This window comes from Littorina saxatilis, linkage group LG10 (genome assembly GCF_037325665.1).
Source record: "Littorina saxatilis isolate snail1 linkage group LG10, US_GU_Lsax_2.0, whole genome shotgun sequence".
In the NCBI taxonomy this organism is placed as follows: domain Eukaryota; kingdom Metazoa; phylum Mollusca; class Gastropoda; order Littorinimorpha; family Littorinidae; genus Littorina; species Littorina saxatilis.
The window spans coordinates 17752230-17779617 of NC_090254.1; the positions used below are offsets into that span (position 1 = coordinate 17752230).

General features: G+C 42.2%; 1 protein-coding gene across 2 annotated transcripts in view; it reads right to left on the reverse strand.

Moving 5' to 3' along the window:
* The window catches only part of LOC138978305 (multiple epidermal growth factor-like domains protein 6), a 285073-nt gene that overhangs the window by 211185 nt on the left and 46500 nt on the right, over positions 1-27388 (reverse strand). For both annotated transcript variants that reach the window (XM_070350998.1, XM_070350995.1), the window contains exon 2: positions 8135-8272. In XM_070350998.1, the coding sequence (XP_070207099.1) occupies positions 8135-8272 (138 nt within the window). The remainder of the gene's footprint in view (positions 1-8134; positions 8273-27388) is intronic.

Consider the following 27388-nt stretch of genomic DNA (forward strand, 5'->3'; position numbering starts at 1 on the left):
CCTCAGTAGTTTTTATCCAGTTTTTAACATTGTAACATAGCATTTTTTAACTGTGCTTGAAAAGCCTACATTCTAGGGCAAACGGACTAAAACCGCAAGTACAGCAGCAAGAAGACCAGCTGGAGTTGTACACTATATCCACCTTGTGTACAGTGAACTTTTAAGACTCTTTTAGATGCGCACACCCAAAAAAACGTCACGTTGATAGTCGTCGTCGGCTTCTGTGGCGCACCCGCCAACCACCAACCCAGGCGGGCTATCCAGATCCAGATCCAGATGTCAACAGTGACCTTATGTGGGCACAACAATGACCACAGAGGATATATCGAAAAATGCAGACAGGTGCCTATAATCTTCTATCTTATTCTCCAACAAATTCTTTGAAAGGTGGCCTCATTAGAAGATTGCAATAACTGCAATGGATCGCCCGAAAAATGCAGACAGGTGCCTATAATCTTCTATCTTATTCTCCAACAAATTCTTTGAAAGGTGGCCTCATGAAAAGATTGCAATAACTGCAATGGATCGCCCGAAAAATGCAGACAGGTGCCTATAATCTTCTATCTTATTCTCCAACAAATTCTTTGAAAGGTGGCCTCATTAGAAGATTGCAATAACTGCAATGGATCGCCCGAAAAATGCAGACAGGTGCCTATAATCTTCTATCTTATTCTCCAACAAATTCTTTGAAAGGTGGCCTCATGAAAAGATTGCAATAACTGCAATGGATCGCCCGAAAAATGCAGACAGGTGCCTATAATCTTCTATCTTATTCTCCAACAAATTCTTTGAAAGGTGGCCTCATGAAAAGATTGCAATAACTGCAATGGATCGCCCGAAAAATGCAGACAGGTGCCTATAATCTTCTATCTTATTCTCCAACAAATTCTTTGAAAGGTGGCCTCATGAAAAGATTGCAATAACTGCAATGGATCGCCCGAAAAATGCAGACAGGTGCCTATAATCTTCTATCTTATTCTCCAACAAATTCTTTGAAAGGTGGCCTCATGAAAAGATTGCAATAACTGCAATGGATCGCCCGAAAAATGCAGACAGGTGCCTATAATCTTCTATCTTATTCTCCAACAAATTCTTTGAAAGGTGGCCTCATGAGAAGATTGCAATAACTGCAATGGATCGCCCGAAAAATGCAGACAGGTGCCTATAATCTTCTATCTTATTCTCCAACAAATTCTTTGAAAGGTGGCCTCATGAGAAGATTGCAATAACTGCAATGGATCGCCCGAAAAATGCAGACAGGTGCCTATAATCTTCTATCTTATTCTCCAACAAATTCTTTGAAAGGTGGCCTCATGAAAAGATTGCAATAACTGCAATGGATCGCCCGAAAAATGCAGACAGGTGCCTATAATCTTCTATCTTATTCTCCAACAAATTCTTTGAAAGGTGGCCTCATGAAAAGATTGCAATAACTGCAATGGATCGCCCGAAAAATGCAGACAGGTGCCTATAATCTTCTATCTTATTCTCCAACAAATTCTTTGAAAGGTGGCCTCATGAAAAGATTGCAATAACTGCAATGGATCGCCCGAAAAATGCAGACAGGTGCCTATAATCTTCTATCTTATTCTCCAACAAATTCTTTGAAAGGTGGCCTCATGAAAAGATTGCAATAACTGCAATGGATCGCCCGAAAAATGCAGACAGGTGCCTATAATCTTCTATCTTATTCTCCAACAAATTCTTTGAAAGGTGGCCTCATGAAAAGATTGCAATAACTGCAATGGATCGCCCGAAAAATGCAGACAGGTGCCTATAATCTTCTATCTTATTCTCCAACAAATTCTTTGAAAGGTGGCCTCATGAAAAGATTGCAATAACTGCAATGGATCGCCCGAAAAATGCAGACAGGTGCCTATAATCTTCTATCTTATTCTCCAACAAATTCTTTGAAAGGTGGCCTCATGAGAAGATTGCAATAACTGCAATGGATCGCCCGAAAAATACAGACGTGTTTATGTAAATCCTCTACATCATTCGACAGTAATTGTTTTTAGCTTTTTTGTTTTAATATTTTGTTTTATTTTCTAACTCTGGTTGACATAACCTCAGTACCACTCCAGTTTTTCCGCACAATGTTTATGTTTAAGTTATCTCTATTTAAATCTTCAACGATAATCTTATTTATACCGTAAAATCCCTAGCAAACGCCCACTCCCCCTCCGCACATAATTCGGGTAAAAGCAGGGGGTGGGCGTTCGCTAGGAATACACCCCTTTGCAAGATAACGTGTCATCACATTTTTACGAGAGAAATAAAGTCATACAACCATGTGATTTATGCCCTTAGAATGAAAAATAAACACACCGTTTGTCTACACAAATAAAGATTTACGTTCTGTGATAGAAAAAAAGGAGAACGCAAAAGAACACGAGTGACCTTGATTCTTTTAATTCTTAGAATAACGTCAGCACAAACACAGTTTCGTCTTTTTATAACCCACCGAACTCTAACATGGATTACAGGATCTTTTCCGTGCGCACTTGGAATTGTGCTTGCGTGTACACACGACCTGTTCTGATCAGGCATCCTCAAGGTAAAGGTAAAAATAGACTACTTGTCTTCAAAATGTAATCATAATTTATTATACCCGCTGTGTTTTGAAACTATAGTATCCTTATATACTCCAGCATTCTTAGCTAACTGGATTGATCTGATAATGTCTTTCAATGATTGTGTGTATGTGTCTGTCTGAAACGTAAAACAGGTCGCTGTCAGAAGATATGGTGTTTGGTTGTTCAGTTATGCTTGTCGTCCTGCTGAGTTTGCGTTTCCAAAATTTGTGTTTAGAGTTTATAGCACCGAGGTTATCAGGCGCAAAAAAGTATAATAACGGACTTTGGCAGATAGTCACACCACCCCAAATGATTTTTTGTCTTCCTTATTTGTTTTGAGTGTGTGTGTGTGTGTGTGTGTGTGTGTGTGTGTGTGTGTGTGTGTGTGTGTGTGTGTGTGTGTGTGTGTGTGACGTGTGTGTGTGTGTGTGTGTGCATGTGAGTGTGTCTGTATGTGTGTGTCTGTGTGTGTGTGTGCGTGTATGTTTGTGTGTGTGGCGTGCGTCCGTGTGTCTGTGTGTCTGTGTGTGTGTGTGTGAGTGTGGCGTGCGTGCGTGCGTGCGTGCGTGTGTGTGTGTGTGTGTGTGTGTGTCTGTGTCTGTGTGTGTGTCTGTGTGTCTGTGTGCAGGCAGCTAAAAAGTGAAAGTAAGGAAAAACTATCCCCGCTCCTGTCCTCCTCCCCCTCCATCATCGCTTCCCCCAAAGTGGAAATGAGCGCTGATCGATCACCTTCATCCGTTACTCATTAGTCTTCCCAAATAATTGACTTCTTTACCCCGCTCTCCTCTTTGACTCACTGGCTCTCAGTCACAGAAACATCTGACCAATTTCACATGTGTTTCCTGAAGCTGACAAAATACACAACTCTGAGTCACCCTGTTACCTGTAGCTAAGATGGCAGGCATTACTTTCTGAATACAGAAAGCACTATTTTTCTCACTATTTTATATAACAGACTGTTCTTGGAAGTAAACATCCAGTTCCAACTGTTTTATTTTACACGTGGATCAAAATCCTACACCTTAGAAGGTCACTGGTCATGATTTGTTATTCTAGCTTTTGCAGTTGAGACAGCAACACTTTCAGAGCTTGTTCTGTTTTCTGGTGGTTCGGTTTTGGATGTTTACGACACATTGTCAAGACCATTTCTACTTTTGAATCAGCCATGAAATACCCCAAAAGACTAACAGATTCTAGCCTGTCAAAGAACAAGCCACAACCTTCCTTCCGCCCCCCCCCCACACACACACACACACACACACACACAAACTAAACATAGCCGCCACTACCACCACCATCAATTCAACTCCCACGTTATTCTAACACCTACAGACAGAAAAGGCTGTGACCCCCACAGGTAACTTTCGCACCTGTCTCCACAGATAACGGATCTGCAAGCTAGTCTCATACCAATAGGCGTTGAAAAGGGCACCGCAGGGGTGAACAAAGAATGGGAGGGTACCTAGATGCGGGTGGAAATTATCTTGTTGGGGGAAGGATGGGGGAGGGGGGGGGGGCGGGAGGCAAAAGGGTAGGGGGACAGTTATTGCGGTAATAGTTTTGATGGAATAGGATTGAGACAAAGACGGATGCCATGTTGGGCAGCATTCTTCAAAATTGGCTTTTCTGAATGTTAACTTGACTGTATTTCTATTACCATATCTTTCTTTCTCTGATTGCATTTTGGCCTTGACTTTCAGTATGTGTTTCATCTTTATGACAAGATTTGTATTCAGCGAGATGTTTGGTTAAATAAGAATCGTATAAGTAAGTACATTTATTTTAATGTTAACAATGTTGTCGTATTCCGTTTGGCTTCCATGTTTATGCGCCACCACTGTAATTTCTCAGATTTGAGAAAGTACAGTTAATTTGATTTGATTTGATTTGATTTGATAAAACAACACGTAAAACTATGCCAGATGTGGCGAAGATGGCAGAACCATTAACTCTCATTGTGCCATAGACCGCTTACTAGGACATATTTAGGTCACAATATTTGCTCCAAAATAATTAACATCTTGGTATGACTGCTCTACATCAGAGCTTAAATGCCTTCCTATAATGATGTTTAATAATGAAGAGGATCTAGTTCTTACTGCTAAATATCCTTGTCTTGATGCCAAGTTATGGTTTTTTTTCTCTCGTCTTTTTCTTGTTCTTTACACAATAGACAGAAAAAGACAGTGAATTTAATTTTAAGAAAGCCTTCTGTGATTCAATACCAAATCCTCCCGTTTCGTGATTTATCACTTCATCGATGTCATCGAAATCATCAGATTTGCAACAATCTTTTCTGAGTGTCACAAAATCATGCCTTTTGCACATCTTTGGTATTTCGTGATCCATGATTTGGCAACAGACAAGAGGGACATCCTGAACTCAGGTAAAATTAGTTACTTCCCTTCGGGTCTCATTTATCCCTGACAGGATGCCTTTGTTTTCCTTCTCTGGTGAGGAAATCGATTTTTTTTTTACATATTTAGAGCTTTTCGTAATGTGTTATTGATATAAGCAGATTCGCGACCGTCGATAATGATTTTTCATGGTGTTGTGTAATTTTTAGATGACAAAAGAATTGATATGTAAGACAGTTGCAAGCGAGCTATCTTTTGCGGGTGTATTTACTGTGCAAACAACTCTAAATATGGCAAAAGTGTCACGTGATAATCAACTTTGGCTACGAAGCAGACGACACTTTTTTCCGTAACCAGTTGGGAGTGATGCAACAATATCACGGTCTCCTTCCCACAGCAGTCTCAACATTTTGACTTGTTTTAACCTTAAAACGATGTCTTTATCATAACTGTGAAGAACAGAACGGAGACCACTGTCGAAGTCGGCCAATCTGCAATCACTTTCGTCTCAGTTCGTCTATTCTCAGAAACATTAGTGAAAAACTGACATGGGAGATAACTCTGAATTCTTATTGTGATAGATTCCGCGCAGTAATTATGCATCCGGTCAGAGAGATATGCCGGCGATACGGCATGGACCGATGATGATCAGAATGACAAGAGGGAGCCAATCTGAATATTACACAGTCGCTCCTTGACTAGTTTTGGTATTGAAAACAAGTTTCAGCGAAGCTCGCATTCGTTAACATCATATTCCGCAATGAACAGTTAGATACGATTATGTGAGCATTCGGTATGAGTTGTGTATGTTTTAAATGTTCTGCTCCTTTTCAAGTACGAGCGTATGTTGCTGTGTTGCCATATGCGTGACTATGAATAACATTTTGTTCAAACCAACTTGAAGACGAAGACTCAAAGGACCAGTACAAGTGTTAAACAAAGCTACCTCGTAAACAGACTTCTTGTCTTCATTCAACGTTGACTGATTTCTGCTAGATTATTTATTTCACACAGCATGGTTGCATACAAAATTGCATTTTTACTTGTTTTTAAACAACGATTTTGGTCAAAGAAATGTCAGCTTTCAGCGGTAATCACTATCACCTCTAATGGTTTAAACTATCTTTATATTCCCATAAAAACACAAAAATGAAACATGCACATTTTTGGTGGTTTTTTTGTGGTTTTTTTACCTTTTACGCTCATCCAATTTTCCACGTGCATCCACAGATAACAAGCCAATTAATTTGTCTGCGATAAATGGCAAAAGATAAACATTTAATTAGCAATATGCGTTTTCTACATGTGAGTTTAAAGTCTGCAAGTGCGGCGCTCTTATCTCTGAAACTCAGTGAACCTGAATTTGAATCCCGGCATTACGCAAAAGTGAATGCTTTTCCGTTTAATTCATTTCTGTCAGCAAGCATGTCGGCAGCAGACGCAAAAACCCCGATATGCAAGACCAAATTAAAGTTCCCTTTTTACAGAACTTAACTTTCCTTACCTTTCATCTTTTTTCCCCCTTATTTTTTACGAATCTCTAGATGCCATAAACTTTTACACATTAACAGCAAATTCTTTTATTACAAAGTTCATTCATCGTCTCTTTGCATACGAATCTGGTTCAGTTATCATGAAAAGAAACGTGTTTCCTTCTGACCTGGGTTAAATCTCAAAACATAGACACTTTCAGTCTCACTTTCAAATCTTCAAAAATAGACGCCTTATCTAAACGTTGTAAGCGATCCAGGAAGGATTTCTATACCCTTTAAATTTCACTCTGTAAACTTAAACAAACTCAATTTTTATCATGTTTTAGCCAGTAAAGCTTTCTATCTCTCTATTTTCGACAGGGAAATATGGTCGTACCCAACAGAGCCTCGAACTTAGCAATACAGTTTTTGTTACAACTTGTTTCAGTCCGGTTTGAAGGGCGGTTGAAGCAGGTGCAGCCTTCTCTCGCAAAACGCTCGAGCACACCATTGACAAGGAGTTGATTTTGCACTTCATCGTCACAATATTTCATCCAGAGAGCTTTTCACAACATTCTTCATCAGCAAAGAGTCGTCCACAACAGTTGAACTAGGCGCTGTTTTCGCGCCCAAGCCACTCACAGAAAACACTTTTGAGAGCTGTGTTGGCTGAGTTTGGGGAGTTGAATAGAGGCAATTTTCCGGTACTTAAGTCCCCTTTAAATGCAAGAAATTTGTTGGTGCGAAAAGATAAGACGGGGCAGAACAAGCAAAGGAAAATAAAAAATAACAAGAAGCCGAAAAGCCTTAAAGACTACCGCCATAAGTGCTTGCAGCACAGAAAATGTTGTGTATTGTTTAGGCAGTAAAGTTTTGTTGAAAGTGGACTAATGGTTTCCTTTGCAGACTTTCGGCAATAAACAATATGCCAACTGAAAGTGCTTCTCTTAAACATACATTGCCTTTGGTCTGAGGAAAAAAGCAAAACATTCAAAGCCCGTGACTGTCTCTAACAACTTCGGAAACCTACCAGGCTATTTCTTCCAGAATTGAAATTGGATGAGATTCACAATGTCGTCAGTGGATCAACGGCGATGTTTGAAGGATCAACAACATTTACTTAGGAGTCAGAATGTCGAGGACATTGAGAGGTCTCTTTACCAAAGGAAAGATGGCTAAAAAATGTCAGGTAAAGAAAGAGTTCTTCACGAGCGAAGGATTAGCGATGCATAACACGCCTGTATCTGGGAGCCTGATGTTGATATTGATTAATGTAACCAACTGGTTAGTACGGGATTGGAATTATCTTTAAAGACAAACAGGGCAACGGCTGTGTGGGTATATCAGCCGGGACAGATTATTCACGGGATGGGACATGAATAATCTTGTGTCTTTAGTGAATAGTCGAATAGTTGTTTTTTCGTATGCTTTTGTAGGCGATTTTTCGCGCGTGTGTGTGTGTATGTATGTGTGTGAGTGTGTGTGTGTGTATGTGAGAGAGTGTGCGTGCGTGTGTCCGTGTGTGCGTGCGTCCGTGCGTGCGTGCATGCGTATAAGTGTGTGCGTGCGTGTGCGAGTATGTGCGTGCGAGTGTGCATGCGTGCGTGGGTGCGTGCGTGCGTACTTACGTGCGCGCGTGTGTGTGTTGTTGCTTTGTGTGTGTGTGTGTGTTGGTGTGGGGTTTTTTTTTTTGGGGGGGGGGAGAGAAGAGAAGAAGAAAAAATCTCACCTTCGCTCATAGCCGACGCACCAGTTGCGTGTGTATCCACAGTGTGGCTTCCACACCTTGACCAGCCGTGTGAAGGCTTGGACACAGGGCTGTCTGACCACCACCATCTCCATGTCCTTGTATGGACACACGTTGGGCCTGCAACACAAGGGACACAGACGATGGTCACTAACATTAACAACAATAAAGGCGGACATTCGTGATCATCTCAAAGGCATAGACCTTCCCGGGACAACAGTTGGACCCACCGTCACAAATCCGGCCAGGTATTTACATGGAACACGACCAATCCCGCCACTTGGACACGTACCAAAATCCAACAGCTTAGATGCTCTCTGTACAGAATGGGAACATTTTCATGAATTTACTTCTTAGAAAGCCATTGGTTGCATATATATACTAGATGAACACCCGCTTCGCCGGGTACGGCTTCGCCGGGAAAAAGTCGAGCCGAATACCCGGCTGCGCCGGGGACCCGGCAAATAGAAACGGGAATATGGATTGACGCCACACGAAGGAAGGGAGATAAACGCTGAAAACACTGGAGAAGATAAGGAAGAGTTACTGGGAATAGATCCAGAGAAAAACCAAAATCGGTTCAGCGCTGCGCGCTGAGTGCACGTGTTGAAATATATCATCGAGCAGGTTGTGTCCGGGGTGTGCCTGAATATGGACACCAAATTTAAAAGAGATCCATCGAGAACCTTGGCCGTGCATCGCGGGGACACACACACACACACACACACACACACACACACACAGACACACACACAGACACTAGTCGTATATATATATAGATACTAGATGAATACCCGCTTTGCCAGGTACGGCTTCACCGGGAAGAAGTAAAGCCGAATACCCGGCTTCGCCGGGGACCCGGCTTTGCCGGCGCACCGCACGAAGGAAGGGAGATAAACGCGCAAAACACTGGAGAAGAGTAATACCCGGCTTTGCCGGGACAGTGACCTTCTAAAAATAGTATAACGGGAATATGGATTGAGCGTTGTCGACAGTGACCTTCTAAAAATAGAAACGGGAATATGGATTGACACCACACGAAGGAAGGGAGATAAACGCTGAAAACACTGGAGAAGATAAGGAAGAGTTACTGGGAATGGATCCAGAGAAAAACCAAAATCGGTTCAGCGCTGCGCGCTGAGAGCACGTGTTGAAATATCTCATCGACCAGGTTGTGTCCGGGGTGTACCTGAATATGGCCATCAAATTTGAAAGAGATCTATCGAGAACTTTGGCCGTGCATCACGGACACACACACACACACACATACACACACACACACACACACACACACACACATACACACACACACACACACACACACAAGTCGTATATATAGAGAGAGATAAAGAGACCAAAAAGCAATGTACTCACGTTAAAATGACGAACACGGAACGAATAACAGGGACGTTTCGACCTAAGGGTCTTCTTCAGTTCAGGCACAAAAACACAAAAGTACACACACAAAAAAGAAGAAGAAAGACGATAGAACAGATAAAGAGGAGAATAACTGACAAAACAACTGCACTGCACAAACCAACAAATGACAAAGACAGAGAAGCAAGGGAAGCTACTCGATGGGAAGCCAACAATAACACAGGCAAGAAAAAGTTAAGTTCAAAAGCGGCAGTTTTGAGGTCTGTAGACCAAACAAAATGTGTGTGGGGGGGGATGAAAGGGAACGAAAGAGGAGACTCACGTACCCGTGCGGACACACACACACACACACACACGCACGCACACACACACAAACACACAAGGTGGAACAGCGGGGGGAAGGTTGAGATGAATGAATTAACGGCGGATGTTAATTCCATCGGGGCAGGTAGTGCCGAGGGATGATAATAATGATGTGGGACTCCCTGAATTTGCGCTCGAAGGAGTCGCCACGTACAGGCCACAGAGCCATGACTCTGACATGATCAAGTGAGTGATGAACGGCGGTGAAATGAAGGGATACTGGCCTATTGCGGGAATGACGGATGTCGGCCAGATGCTCGGAGAAACGCACCTCGAAGTTTAATACTTTCGTCATATATATACTGGTATATACAAAAATTAATTCATAAAAAAATCCTACTGAGCACAGAGAGCACCCGGGCTGTTCCTGTTTGCTGTGTGACCAAGTGGAGGGATGGTCTTATCCCAAGTAAACGCCTGGCGAGATCTGAGACTGTGGGCCGAACTGTCGTCACGAGAAGGACTGTGCCTTTAACATTCAACAATAAAGACATATGCATGTCAGACTACCATCATTGTCCATGCCTGAAAACAAGGGGCGCTTGCATTCATTAAATCATCGCATACTGAGTGGTACAAACTGACTACCATTATAAGGCTAATCACTTGGGACATAATAGATAAGAGTATTGCAAGGCTACACATCTGCCCAACACAAGAGGGCGCACATCGTGGTCGATTAGCAAAGCCCGTGACTGCCGACAGACAGACAGACAAACAAACAAACGGACACACACACACACACACACACACACACACACACACACACACAAATAGACTCATGGACAGATATAAAGACACACACAGACACAATGACAGAGACAAAGACATACACACATACGCTTATCAGAAAAAAATTGCCTCTCCATGAATTTTAGTAAACAAAACAGTTTATGTGTACGCCATGTCTACTTGCTTTCACTCAAAGATTGATTGCAAGGTAAGAAACCATCTCGCCTTTCAAGTCAGTGACTGTTTAACTCACTCTCGGGATATCACACCACAAGTACTTTCCGTATTCATTCACACAGCGAGTATTCCCAGTGCATGTCATACTAACATCTGTATACGTGTCCGCAACACGACTATGATCAAAGGCGACAAGAGGAAATGAGATTTGCAGGCGGTAGGATTCATCACTAGGTAGGTACAAGCTACAGAAGTACTGTACAGCCTACCTGAAGGGAATGAGAGAATGAACCGAAGCGCAACGAGACAGGTGAAAATATGACCAATGAACACCATGAGCGACAAAACCTGTCATCGTTTCTCTCACATCGTTTGCTAGGGGAAACAGGGCAAATACGATTTACGTCTTTTTCTGCTTGTTTCACTTACTCTCTTTCTTTCATTTACTGTTCTCTTGCTCACTCACACACACTTCACTTTCTCTTCGTTCCGAATGTCTGGATGGATAAGGGCTGTTAGTAACTGACTCTGTTTGTTAGTCTGACGGCGTGTCTGCCCATCTTCCCAGCTGACGTCCATTTGATTTAAACATAAGTTTATTTTAACAAGGGTTACAATCATGACATGTATACAAAGTTCACAGAAACAGCAACAAGCTAGAAGCTTATAGTGGTGTTCCTGCATGACAGTACAACATAAGGCGGTAACGGGTGAAAAATTTGTCTCAATAAACCAAATCTATTAATAACGTAATGAACGTTGCATAATGATTATAAAGAAAGACAGTAAAGGAAGGAAGGAGGGAAAGAAGATGAATAAAAGAAGAGGGATGGGTAGGAGATGTGCAGAAGTTAAAGTTGTTGTCCGGCTTGTAGAGCATTTATTCTGACTTGCCCAAAGCGGCCTGAACGTTCAATGAACGAGTGTACGGTGGAACAAATTTTCCATTTCAAGCAACTTAGCTGAATGCCCTTTTCTTCTCTGTGCTCCTTTTTTCCTCCATTCACTCGATAATTCCTACCTGGCTTCTTCCCCTCGCCTCCTTCATTTCGTTCTCGTTTAATTCTTCGTTCTGTCATGCACGCACGTACGCACGCACCCAAACACACACACACACGCACACGCACGCACGGCACGCACGCACGCACACACACACACGCACACACACACAGTGACACACAAATACATACCTATACACACACACACACACGCACACGCACACACACATACACACACACACACACACACACACACACACACACACTATACTTGTGCCAGATCAAAAATATACCCATTTAATCCTTCATGGCCCAAAATAAGGTCTCCCTTCAGCTAAGAAAACAAAAGAGAGACCAATAGAAGAGTACTGCGTTCACCAACGAAACACTCAACTGAAGACTTCCCCTGCGAGTCCCGTACCCTTTCTTTTAAAATGCAGACCAAACGTAACCTTTATTTGAGCTATAATTATCGCAACCTTTAGCGTCAACCCCCGCAGACCACAGTTAGCTGTCGATCCCCAACGCAGAACAAATCAAACAAAAACGGGAAAGAACTAATTGGCTGTGAAGAGAAACTGAGGATTCGAAAGGTCCCGCGATTCCCCAGTCGAGACACCCACGAGGGCTCAAGTGCGAGTTTTGACAACACGTCTTTACAGTGTGGAAAGGGATTAATGAATTGACCGAGAGGTCCTCTACGCTGAATACCTGTGCATGCCCAACGACGGTGCGCGAGGAAGCGACGGTATCGGGTTTTGTTGGCTTAACACCTTGCAGGTGATTCATCAGAGATAGGCCAAGAATGTCTGCTATACAGCTAATGGAACACCATTTTCTTAAAACCCTTCGTTCTAAGACATCCGCCTCCCATTTAAAGACCCTATTCTATCCTATATTATGTCCATAATGTCTGTAAATTGTACCTATATTTAAAGAATCCCCCCCCCCTCCAAAGACTTGATTTTCTCTGATTTTTAGAGGTCGTAAAATGGAGGTTCCACTGTACAACGGTTCTTAGCGACTCTCTCTTGCTGGGGTGGGTGGGTAGCTAGGTAAAAGTGAAAGGTAGTGCATTTAGTCCGGGGAAAGGTTATCCGCCTTAAAGACTTCGCTTTGGGTGGCTGTTTCCAACTCTATTCTTGTCACTGTCTGTTTTGTTTGTTCATACATTTGCTCGCTAATTTTGTCTGATTGTACTCGATCAGGCGACTGTCGCCTCCGAATGCCTATCGTTTAAATAAAATGAGCATGAATAAATAAATCAATTAACGTGAGTGAATGATTTCTCGCTCTGGGCACGCATGTATGGCATACATGTATGCGTGTCTTCCATGCTTTCAAGTGCATGTCACTATTCTTCCTGGTGGTTGTCATTAGATTGCCAATTTGTCTGTCTACCCACTGAGAGTTGGCCCTGTGCTCGCTTGTACAGCCACAGAGAGAGAGAGAGAGAGAGAGAGAGAGAGACAGAGACAGAGACAGAGAGACATAGAGACAGAGAGAGGCGGAAAGAGAGAGAGACACACACAGAGAGACAGAGAGGAAGAGAGAGACAAAAACAAAGACAGAAAGAGAGAGAAACAAAGATAGACACAGAGAGAGAAAGAGAGACAGAAAGAGAGACAGAGACAGAGAGAGTGAGAGAAAGACAAACTATGTGAGATCGAGAGAGACTGGAAACAGAGAGAAACACCACACAAAGGCTGCCACTCGCAAGTAAACACCAGCAAACTTTCACAGAGTCATGTTCATTGACAAATAAAAGTGTAATGGTTTTTGCACACAACAACAAAAGTTGGCGGCAGTTACCTTGCACTTACTCACTATATAAACCGAGTACGATGTATACGGAACAAAAATAAACATATGTAACAAAATAACCATAACCCTCTTTACGAAGCTACAAGTATTTTCCAGACAGACGAGGCAGAAGCCAAAAACCAAATGCAGCAACACGCCAAAACATTCTTCAAACCCAAAACCCTCTTAGTTCGTCCTTGACCCATGGGCAAAGTCAGACACCCACAATAAGACAGCTTTATAGCTAGTACTAGTGCACTTCACACACCAAACGCTTCTGACAATCTTTTCTCGTCGAGAACCACAAAACAACTCCGCCACAGCTGCTTTGACCATCAAAACTTTTCCTGGGTGCTGATGTCAGCACTTTTTGGCAAACATCATCTTCTCGTCACTATATAGCCTTCACCGATTGCGTTGGACTTTTTCTGGCGTGTATATGATGTGTTAATCATACCCAGAATCGGTTTACGCTTAGCTGCGAAAGCTATCTGATGGAGGTTGCGTGCTTGGGTGAATTACCTACCACAGGTAACTCGAAATAAGCCAATGAGGTCCTGGATCCTCTTTCATTGAAACAGAGGCAGAGCAGTAGACATACAGACATTCACACAGACAGACAGACTAACACATGCACAACAGATTAACTATCATGTGTCTTTCTGGTCCATCATGCAGACAACGCCACAAACACGTGATAAACGCATCATGTGAACGCATCCTCCATAACGACTCTTTGTTTAAAACTATGCTGCACTTTCATGTTTGCTTTGGCACCATTGTTTTTAACACCCGTATCATTTCCCTTTCAGTTGGTTAACCAAAGGGAAGCCTCCTGGCTGCTAGAATCGTCTGAAGTCATCTAAATCTCGTCTATGAAGGGAGCTGTTACTCGCTGGGGTCTCAGAATTGGTTTTCACAACTTTGCCACACGTTAGCCAGTAAGCATATATGACACCTCTCTATAACCGGGTTGAAAGTAAAAATGCACATTAGGGGTTTTGTGTGTGTGGGGGGGGGGGGGGGTTGCCCACGCACTTTCCAGACCGACCAAGTCTCGAAGGGAGACTATTCGTGTATGCACTCATACACACAGACATATAATTATAGAAAGATGTGTCAGATGTATTCGTGTGTTTGTATACATTTTGAAATTACGGTCGCTTTCAGGTAGAATGATGAATGCCTACTTGTGAACGTGCTGTTGCGCAGACTCACAATTTCACACACAGTAACACAAATACAGACACAGAAAAAAAAGTGAGGCAAAATAAAGAAAGAGCCTGCCAAATGATGAGACATAATCATGAAAACATTGCTTGGAAAGATAATATAACTTAAGCAAACATTGTCAAACGACACCAAGACACATACACAGATATACACGTACAGACACGGACACGGACACACACACATACACACACAAACACACACACACATACACACACACATACATACAGATACACACGTGTGTGGGCACACACACAGCAAATTATATGCAAATATACACATCTGAAGCAGTCATTAAATGCATGCAACAAATGCATGAAACTATTACAGCAGGTATCATATGCGTGATAGCAAAAGCATACACACAAACACACACACACACACACACACACACACACATACACACGCACGCACGCACGCACGTAAATACATAAACATAGGCTTACAAACATACACGCACGCACACACACACACACACACACACACACACACACACACACACACACACACACACACACACCAATTAACGCACACATTTTCCGAGATGAAATGCATAATAAGAAGAGGTTGTAACATGCCAGTGAGTTCACGTTTACGGCACCCTCAAGTAAATCTCTTGTTACGGGAAATGCATCAATGATTCCAGAGCATGATATAATTGTTATTATGTTCGTACAGGGAACGCGAGAATCACGTGAGCGGTTCGTTTTCTGCAAGTCTTTTTTGTCGCATTCGTGAGGCCAAGAACAGGTACTTTGCAAAGGATACAAGCTGATCCTCCACCGTACAAGTGAGCAAATATCGTAAACAGTCTTCGTCTGAAAAATACTGTATTCTGCCAATATATCTGCCTGATGCCATTGTAAGTGGGGCAATAAAAAACAACATGGCTTTCGTCTTCAGCAGTATCCGGGCAGAAAGGACAGTCACGACTGGTGTCAGAGTGACAGTAACGATGTCGATGGGCATTGAATGGGGAGACCCCCAGTCTAAATCTGGACAAAGCAACTTTATAAAGGCTCACATGAATCATATCCAGGTATTCTTCGTGCCCAATACAACTTTTGAAACTGTGGTAAAATTCAAGGCGTGTACTTTCTGACAGACGTGTAAACCATTCCTGTGAAAACTGAGAGAGAGAGAGAGAGAGAGAGAGAGAGAGAGAGAGAGAGAGAGAGAGAGAGAGAGAGAGAGAGAGAAAGAGAGGGGGGAGAGACACACACACACACACACACACACACAGATTCACGCCTACACACACACACACACACACACACACACACACACACACACACACACACACACACACACACACCATCCACAACCCTGTCTTTTTGTCTTAAAACATTTCCCCTCCTTTCATACAATATAAAAATGCGTGTCTCTTAGCACATGCTAAAAACATGGATGTAGAATAGATCTGAAATTCCATCCTTTTCTTCCTCGGTCGCGGAGATCGACTTGTTTCGTTTTTGCGCAACGGCATGTGAGCGAACATATTTATTTGTGCAGAAGCTGGGGGCTAAAAAACGTAAATATTGTCAGTCAAGCCAGATCGCCTTGCGTTCCATGCGTTTTACAATCACGCTCAGTTTTGTGGAGGTTTTGTCGAGGGGTTTTACCGTGCTTCAAAAGCAACGTGATATTGCTGCCAAAGGGACAGAGAAGAATGAGTAAAATAAATTGTCTTTATTAAAGAGATATCTGTCTTTCTTTGTGCCAACAACAAAAGCAACAAGAAACAAGAAAAAAACAAGAAATTCCTCCGAGGTAGGAAAAACACCCCCGTTGGTCAAAGGGAAATAACCATTCTCACTGCCACCAACTGAGAAGGTTATTCTATAAGTCCTTGTAGAATCTTAATCCACCAATAACTCCCTAACCGTGTGTTTGACTGGTCCCAATTTTTGTAAGGACCGTCTCAGGAATGTATAGAACCTGTTCACCAAGTTTGGTGACGATCGGTCCGTTCATTCTTGAGATCTATATGCGAACACAAACAAACAAACACATGGACCGAATCCTATACACACCAATAACTCCCTAACCGTGTGTTTGACTGGTCCCAATTTTTGTAAGGACCGTCTCAGGAATATATAGAACCTGTTCACCAAGTTTGGTGACGATCGGTCCGTTCATACTTGAGATCTATATGCGAACACAAACACACAAACACACAAACACACAAACAAACACATGGACCGAATCCTATACACACCCCTATACCGGGGGTGTAACAAGCAAACAAAAGAAACAAGCAAGCAAACAAAAAGACAAAACACGCCTTCATGAACAAAGACAATTTGAAAGAATTGTGTTGGTTCTCTGTCTGTCTGTTTGTTTGTTTTCGAAGGGTAGGTAGCATGCAGCATGCAAATAAATGCTCGCCGGGTGGTTCCTGGTGAAACTGGGCGTTGATGCATCAATTCTTTGAGTTGTTCCCCCTTTTTTTAACGACTGGTTTCTCTATACATTGATTTGACTGTTTTGACTGCATTCGTTTTCATTTCACATTTTCCCCTCCATTATTTTTCTTGTCGCTTTCCAGAACGTAGTGAAATAACATCCTCGTTATGCAAAAGTTTCTTTTTTTCCTAAAGATTGTTCATCTCTTTAAAATATAATCGTAAACTGGTTTCGCGTAAAACACATACACCTTGTTTTAAATATGAAAATAAAACGATTAGCAAAAGTGGGCACACTTTACTCCTCATGCGAAAATCATCAGACATTCACCTGTAACTACAATAAGCTCTCCTGCCGAAGAATGAAAGTCTCTCACTTTGCATTGACTGTGTTCTGCTAGCCAGCCGCAGGTGCATAATACCTGCAACTTGTATGCACCTGGCCTGCATTTAAAGTAAAAGGTAACAAAACCCATTCTGTGTCAATAATACCGCTCTGGTGTATAATGCAGGAAATATCTCTCAGGTACGTGATATGCGCATAATCTGTGGCAGTCTGGATTCCTCAGTACACGTGTGTGTTAGTGTGTGTTAGTGTGTGTGTGTGTATTATGTGTGTGTGTGTGTGTGTGTGTGTGAGTGTGTTTGTGTATGTATGTGTGTGTGAATGTGTGTGTATGTGTGTGTGTGTGTGTGTGTGTGTGTGTGTCTGTGTGTCTGTGTGTGTGTGTGTGTGTGTCTGTGTTCCGTGTGTCTGTGTGTCTGTTAGGCTGAATGTTAGACTGTGTTAGTGTGTGTGTGTCAATTTGTGTGTGTGTGTTAGTGTGTGCCAGTGTGTGTTAGTATATCTCTCTCTCTCTCTCTCTCTCTCTCTCTCTCTCTCTCTCTCTCTCTCTCTCTCTCTCTCTCTCTCTCTCTCAGCCAGCCGCCCTCTCGTGCTTATGCTCGCAGTATGTCAACCCCACACGACCCAGGATAATCCGATTGTGCCTAAGAGGACTCTTCCCTACCAGTTAGTCTTTCATATTCCAAATTACCCCTCACGCCCCACTCCCAACCCCTTCCCCATATATACCAAACACACCCGCAATTCCTCCGCTACCTTTACGCATTGCTTATCAGAGTGGGGTACCATAAAACAGTGACAGAGATAGCGTGTAGACATGGTGACAATGGTGAGACCTCGCCGTAGAAGAAAGGGGAGACGAGGGGATAATGTAGCGCCGACTTTTGCAGGGTTTCCGCTGAGTTTGGTTTTGTAGCGACTATTACGTTATAATATAATAGCGCCCTGATGAGGGTTACGTCTTATTTGCTCCGTTACTTGAATTCATGAATGGGGTGGGGATCGTGGTCGGGGTGTGGGGGTGGTGGGGATGGTGGGAGTGTGGTGGAGGGATGGGATAGGATACTCTTTTGTCGTTCTCTCTGTTTGTCCGACTGTCCGTCGGTCCGTTTGTTTGTCTTTCTGAACGCATGGTGATGTCAGTCCGTGATTTCAATCTCACGATCTTTCGTTTTATGCAGAGATTTTCACTGTATACTGTACTAATTAATAACAATTGTCGTTGACGGAAAAACTTGATATTACTTTCGCGCGCGCGCGCCTGCGTGCGTGCGTGCGTGTGTGTTTGTGTTTGTTATGGGGGCGAGGACGCCCCCATTCTATACGGATAGTTTAGAGGTTGACCATGGGCAGCGCCATTTTGTTGTGAAATACGTCATCAGTTTGTGTACACAGGAAGTTGTGACATCCGTCACCCTATGGGAGGGGTGAAGGCAACATTGTTCATCTGTAGAAAGTTGTGAAATCCGTCACCCTATGGGAGGGGTGACGTCAAAATTGGTCATCACAGAGTTTGTGTAACACAGGAAGTTGTGAAATACGTCACCCTATGGGAGGGGTGACGTCAAAATTGTTCAACAAAAACATGATATGTCGCATTGTGCAGGGTCAACTGCAACAAACTCAAACCGAGCCATTCATACCTAACTGTATTTGAGAGACTTATATACCCGACATTTTTATTTCTTATTTTTAGCACAGGTGTAGGAAAAATCATGAACCAAAATGTTATTTATTTTCTAATTTAACATTTTTTTTACAAATATGACCATGGTCTTTTAAACATACAGTGACATTAAACATTGTTATGTTAAAAAAAAGAAAAAAGAAATAAAGCTTTTGTGCACAAATCAGAAAATACATTGTACATTTTACCTACAGGCCAAACAGTGTCTGTTGGCGGCAGAGGGCCCAGCAAGTTGCTATTTTTAGATCGATTAAAAGTTGTCAAGAACAGGCGCTTACATTTGGATGTGTCCACTGATAGTAGGTTTGGTTGTGATCAATCAGAATGATGTAGGAATAAAAATGTATGACAGTTTGGTATGATGACATGTAATTCAAATATGCTGAAATGTAATATTATACATGATATAATATTATTATGGCTGTTGCCATGACCATGAACCCCAAGAAAGGTTTAATGTTATGTAAAATCAAAATACCAAAATCAAGCACCTGCGGCTTGGACCAAAAAAGGATGGACACGCAACTCGCTCAGCCAGCCAGCGCTGCGAGACTTACAGCGGCCAACTTCGCCGCGGCGCGCTCATTGGCTAAGTATTGAACTTGCGTCAAGGCCGATGCGCGTAGATTCCCAGAATGTTTACTTTCGGTTAGATTCTTCGACAGCATTCGCAGAGGTGACTGCCGTATTGTGTACCGCAGTCAGAAGTAATTTATTACTTTTGGGAGTTTAGTAACGTGATATCAGTTTTCAATTGTTCGTTCACTTATATTGCTTTCAGATTTAACACACAAGAAACAGTAGCACGGTTTTCGTTGCGAAAATGTGCATTGGCAGTGCTACGCGATCGAATTGTGTATTATGTACACGCGGTGTTCTTCTCAGGAAAAGACCGAAGCGACATGTGACGTCAGTCGTTCAGCCCGCGAGCGGTGGGATGGGGGGGTTCACATGGTTTGTTTGTTTCAGAACCACACCCATATACACACATTTCACATGTAAACCATTTGTCCGCCCCCTGTCGATATTTATCGACTAAGTTCCTTGTGCGTGTGTTTGTGTGTGTGTGTGTGTGTGTGTGTGTGTGTGTGTGTGTGTCTGTGTGTGTGTGTGTGTTTGTGTGTGTGCGTGCGTGCGTGAGTGCGTGCGTATGTGTTTGTGTATGTGTGTGTGTTTGAGTGTGTTTGTCCATGTGCTTGTTGGTAGGGATAGGGTCACGGTTTGACATGAACACAAAGTACAAAGAAAAGAAATTGGACTTTAAAGAATGTGCTATTACACCAACGCCCGACATTTCACATTTGATGGTACACCCAATCGACTTTTAGAACTCGTGTTCAAGTAAAACTTGATAGTTAAAAGACAAAAGCCACGGTTCCCCAAACACTACGCACCCACATAACATGCCACGCACATTCTTCAAGAACAAAGATCGCACTTGTTTTCTTCGAACGAATGACGATGTTTGATTCCCCTTTGGTATGTTCATGCCCCACTTTAAAGTCAAGTTCTGCATTGCTTTTCAGTAGACATGAAATAGACGAATGAACGAGAACAACAGCAAAAGATATTTATGAAAAACAAGGAAGAGGAAGGGGGGGAGGGGGAGGGAGAAGTAAGAGGGAATAAGAAGGATGAGGGTTTTGTAAGTATTTTTTAGTTTTTGCATGTTTGTCCTAAGAAAGTTAAAGTAAAGTAAGATTAACATAAAATAAACAGTATATTTTTTACTTTTTTTACGTAGACTATCAAACGGTAACGCGAAGATGCCCAACCATTACGCCACAACAAAAGGACTTGTTCTGCAATTCTTTTTCAGCATCACCGACACAGGAAGCATTGTTCACCTAATCCCTGGAAAGCTCGTCTTCTTCATATCACTGCTGTGTTACATCTTTATTACCTGTGTTGAAATGGAACCCGCGGTGACATTTCAAAACCGAACACGAGCTGTTAGGCTCGAGGAATGTTCAGTATTTATTTTCATTTCAGTTCCTACCGGTCTTTGGTCTCTTTTCGTGAGAGCGCTCTCTCTGTCTCTGTGTCTCTGTCTCTGTCTCTGTCTCTGTCTGTCTGTCTGTCTGTCTCTCTCTCTCTCTCTCCCTCTCTCTCTCTCTCTCTCTCTCTCTCTCTCTCTCGCTCTCTCGCTCTCTCGCTGACAGTCTCTTTCCAACACACACACAATCACACACACACACACACACACACACACACACACACACACACACACACACACACACACACACACACACACACACACACACAGCTGATGACATATCAGTACTCTATGATTGTATTGAACCACATAATTGTACATAATGCACTCGGAACATTTTTTATAAACAAATAATTCTTTGTTATAATCTCCCATCATAATTCATTTTGAAATGTCTGATTGATTGCTGGACATGTTAATTATGTTATTTGTACTGAACTTAACTTAAACTTCTATTTCTTGTTATTCAGTTACCCCTCAATGGGCGAGGGACGGATTTAGGTTACTCTATATCTATCGGCCAGTCTGTCTATATCTATCTAATTTATGTATATATACGTATGTGTTTATGCATTTGTAAAGGTGACTTCGTGCATTACACAGACAAAGGTACGCTGCACACCTTCTTTTTCTTCAGCGTTCGACGGTTGTGGTAAGGGGCAAATTGCACCTGCGCAGAGTCAGCGGCACAGACGACGCACTGCAGATTATTGAAGTAATTTTTTTTTTCCCAGCCCGCTACACGTTCCGTGAAAAGAAAACAGGCCAAGTACTCGTCATAATCCCTATCGCAGCATGCAGCACCGCTGACTATGTGCAGGTGTAATTTCCCCCTAAGCTGCACACCAAAAGTCATTCTTTATGCAAACTCCAAAACTGACAGCTACAGCTTGGTCAAGGTAACACCAATTACCAGACGGAAGGCTTTACGTTTAATACGAGCACACAAAAGTGGAAAGCAGTGCTTCTATTAACAGCGCTGCTGATTTTACAGCCTGCGTTGTAAAGTCTATTTCAGGTACACAGAATACGACGTGAGATAAATACCTTTCCGAGCGGAGCAGAAAGGGTACATGAAAAGATATGGTTATGCAGCAGAGAGGTAATTTTCATGTGTTAAAAGAAGCCGGCGTCGCCGAAGTAATAAATAGTAAAAACGTCTTTACATTTTGGTCTGTGAGCAAATTACGAAGTAACGGTTACACAGGGATGTAAAACAGGTCAAACAGATTGACCACGATGCGCGCATGCACGCAAATACGCGTGGATACACACTTAAACACACACTTAAACACACACACACGCGCACACACACACACACACACACACACACACACACACACACACACACACACACACACACACACACACAGATGGTTTTTGTTATTATGATGTTTGCTTTCCAAACAAGTTACGCCCGTTCCATGCCTTATTTTTTTCAGATGTTTCATAAATCCAATGCAGATATTGTTTCTGCGACAATCATTCACTGTTTCCATGATTACCACAAGTCCTTAAACATCGGGCAAAAACCTGTGCATTGCCCTTGTTTGCCTTTCACAAATGTATTATATAGCTGATTGGTTACAGGGTTATTCTTTCTCTGTCTCTCTCTGTCTCTCTGAGTCTCTCTCTCTCTGTCTCTCTGTCTGTCTGTCTGTCTGTGTGTGTGTGTGTGTGTGTGTGTCTCTCTCTCTCTCTCTCTCTCTCTCTCTCTCTCTCTCTCTCTCTCTCTCTTTCAGCTTCCCGCACCAGCCCACCGCATTCCAACTTCGCAAAGCCTGACCTTTTTTTATTTATTTTTTCTCCAGAAAGGTTAGAAGCCAGAGTTTCCAACGAAGGAGTGCATAAAGCCGGCAAAGACATTTTATGTTTGTGTATTCAAGTTTATTTCGTTTCCTCGTTTTGCATGGCGCGACGACGTTATATTAAATGCGAATGCACTCATATGGAATGTGTTGCACTGCCTGTAAAATTGCATAAAGCCATATGGTGTAGGATGCAGTTAGCTCGTTATTTGCTGGCCAAGTTTCCTTGATTATCCCCCGAGAACGTGCAGGAGTGCCTTTATTTCCATACGTACATAAGGTCAACAAGTAAATAAAGAAAATGTTCAAGTCAGCGTCCGACGAAATAATCCAAAATGCATCTGAGGCAGCTTTGCCTAAGCAGACTAAAAAGATCGACCTGCTGTAATTTGTCTAGCTCAACACCTTTTGGCTTTTGGCTTATTCGTTACTTATTTTGTGTTTTGGCCTTTTGCGTATCAGCAAAATGAATTATTCTAAGTGCGACATATTTGAAATGTATAAAAAAACAAGAGGCGAAGCCATCAAGGCTCACGTAAGTAATCGACAAACAGTAACACAAACTCAATCACTCCGTCACACACACACACACACACACACACACACACACACACAGAAAGAGCATAGGTGAAACTGTGCAAGAAAGCGAGACACTAGATCTAGATCTGTCTGTCTGCATGTAGCCTACTTACAAGGACACGACTGCCAACTAGTCTCGGCGCGCTCAAAATAATAATGACCGAGACTTTCAGTACTTCCTTCGCGTGACGTCTAACCCTCTTACGTCATAATGTGACGTCAATGGAATGTGACGTCTTCAAATGTTAGAGTTTCTACCACAGACATACACACGCACAGACGCACGCACGCACGCACGCACAGACAGACAAAGTTACGATCGCATAGGCTACACTTACGTGAGCCAAAAATAGCTAAACTAGGCCGGTCTCTTCTTCGCCTATTTCGCTTAAATCGCAAATGAAATCAAACAGGTACAGCATTCTTTCCTTCCTACTATTTGATACAGAAGCAACCTTTTTGAGTTATTAACCAGGACTGGACAATCATGGTTTAAGCATAAGTATGGGACATCTGCATGTAAACTACTGTTCCTCTGCAACAACTCATTTTGGGTCTGACGGATTTTCGTTTTTGTTAATAATGAATATAGACGCCACAAAGGGTGGAGCTAGCCGGACATGGGTGGGGTTTTTTAAAGCAAGTTCTCGCAACAACAACAAAACAAGAAATTCCTTCGAGGTAGGAAAAACGTTGGTCAAAGGGAAATAACCATTCTCACTGCACCCATTCTCACTGCCACCAACTGAGAAGGTTATTTCCCTTTGACCATGAATATGTTTCTCTATAAGTCCTTGTAGAATCTTAATCCACCAATAACTCCCTAACCGTGTGTTTGACTGGTCCCAATTTTTGTAAGGACCGTCTCAGGAATGTATAGAACCTGTTCACCAAGTTTGGTGACGATCGGTCCGTTCATTCTTGAGATCTATATGCGAACACAAACACACAAACACATAAACAAACAAACAAACACATCGACCGAAACCTATACACCCCCCTATACCGGGGGTGTAAAAATTCAAAGGGCATGTCGAAAGACCTGAAGCATGTCATCAACAGTTTTGTCACTGTACTTCCTATCCTGCACTCTCACGGCCGTAGTTCAAGACGTCGGCAATACACAAATTATAGGTTTGCCTGAGAACCATGTTGAGGCTGGTATGGGTTGAGGACAATAATACCTGCACTACCGCTGCGTGAAAAGAACAAATACAGGCTTTCAATTGAGTTGTGCAAAACATGTTGCAGTGCATAACACCTGCGTCGGCTTGAATGCATGTCCGCGTGTGTCAGAGATTCTCACAAGCAAATAGAAGTCGCAGCTAGAAATATATTTCGTGTTTGTTTTCGATGAGCTGTTGCAAACTACAGACGAACCTGTCCTGGCGACCACCTCTCAATAACGACCAACTGCCTATGACGGCCACCCTAAAAGTGACTTTTTCTTCAATAAAACTCACCTTTCCTATAGCGACCACTTGTCCATTGCAACCATTTTGGGTCAATCCCTTGTGGTGGTCGTTTTACACACGTTCGACTGTAGTATGAACTATCTACACCAGTTTGTTTGGATGGATTTTTTTTCGATTCACAACCAAACATACCAGTCTTGTCATTCCTTTTTATATTTAGTCAAGTTTTGACTAAATATTTTAACATCGAGGGGGAATCGAAACGAGGGTCGTGGTGTATGTGCGTGTGTCTGTGTGTCTGTGTGTCTGTGTGTGTGTGTGTGTAGAGCGATTCAGACTAAATTACTGGACCGATCTTTATGAAATTTGACATGAGAGTTCCTGGGTATGAAATCCCCGAACGTTTTTTTCATTTTTTTGATAAATGTCTTTGATGACGTCATATCCGGCTTTTCGTGAAAGTTGAGGCGGCACTGTCACGCCCTCATTTTTCAACCAAATTGGTTGAAATTTTGGTCAAGTAATCTTCGACGAAGCCCGGACTTCGGTATTGCATTTCAGCTTGGTGGCTTAAAAATTAATGAATGACTTTGGTCATTAAAAATCTGAAAATTGTAAAAAAAAATAAAAATTTATAAAACGATCCAAATTTACGTTTATCTTATTCTCCATCATTTGCTGATTCCAAAAACATATAAATATGTTATATTTGGATTAAAAACAAGCTCTGAAAATTAAATATATAAAAATTATTATCAAATTTTTTTTTTCGAAATCAATTTAAAAACACTTTCATCTTATTCCTTGTTGGTTCCTGATTCCAAAAACATATAGATATAATATGTTTGGATTAAAAACACGCTCAGAAAGTTAAAACGAAGAGAGGTATCCTTCTCAGCGCAACGAATACCCCGCTCTTCTTGTCAATTCCACGGGCACTGCCTTTGCCACGGGCGGTGGAGTGACGATGCTACGAGTATACGGTCTTGCTGCGTTGCGTTGCGTTCAGTTTCATTCTGTGAGTTCGACAGCTACTTGACTAAATATTGTATTTTCGCTTTACGCAACTTGTTTCTGTTTCCTGTGTCAATTGCTGCATAAAAGACCGCCCAGTTTGTGCTATAAACAAATGGAAGCGGCTGAAAGATCTTTGCTAATGACAAACACGTGCAGATTATGAAACGCCTACACACAGTGTGTTTCCAGTCTAAATTATCAAACATAAATGTCTTTATTCTTCTTATTCTTCTTCTTCTTCTTTGACAAAAGCGTGCCCATACTTGACGTCTAAAATGTGAAAAAAATGATTGTCTTGCTTGTGTCTTCCGAACGAGCTTCTGGACAATTTGTCAAATAAGTATATTTTCTGTATACATAATAAGTGTTCGTCTCTCTGTCCACTTAAAAGACCGCTGGGTCAAAGATCACGTGACCGTAACGTTACCCCCCGCGGGTTAGGGGGAGTCCCATATTGGTTGGGACGAGAAAGAATTTACCCGATGCTACCCAGCATGTCGTAAGAGGCGACTAACGGTTCTGTTTCTCCTTTTACCCTTGTTAAGTTTCTTGTATAGAATATAGTCAATGTTTGTAAAGATTTTAGTCAAGCAGTATGTAAGAAATGTTAAGTCCTTTGTACTGGAAACTTGCATTCTCCCAGTAAGGTCATATATTGTACTACGTTGCAAGCCCCTGGAGCAAATTTTTGATTTGTGCTTTTGTGAACAAGAAACAATTAACAAGTGGCTCTATCCCATCTCCCCCTTTCCCCTATCCCATCTCCCCCCTTTCCCCGTCGCGATATAACCTTGAATGGTTGAAATAGAAAGAAAGAAAGAAAGAACCGTAACGTTTTGTTTTGTCATAATTAAACGTCCCAATAACATACCTTTCTTGGTTTTTTATTCTAAAATGTGATCCATATTTTACAGAATTATCCCATTACATGAGTTAAACGCCTCAAATGACCGATCGAGTAATGTAAAGAGACTTCTGTCTTCTGGATACAGAAATAATGTCCGTCACATCATTGATCCCTTACCGCAGCTTACGTATCACTGCCTATTTGCAATGAGAATCTGCAAATAAACTATCGTGAGGAAAAAACGAAGGAGTTACAACATAATTTCAAACTCGTCTGATTGGCATTACTCCCCCTTTTATTGATTCATTGGTGATACAACGTATTTGTAATACGCAGTATCTGACGGCTAAGAATGACGGAAGTACATCAAGTACCACAATACTGAAGAATAGTTGTGTTTTCAACACCAAACAGGGATCAAGCTGCAGCCCGAAAGGCAACGCCAATACACGTATA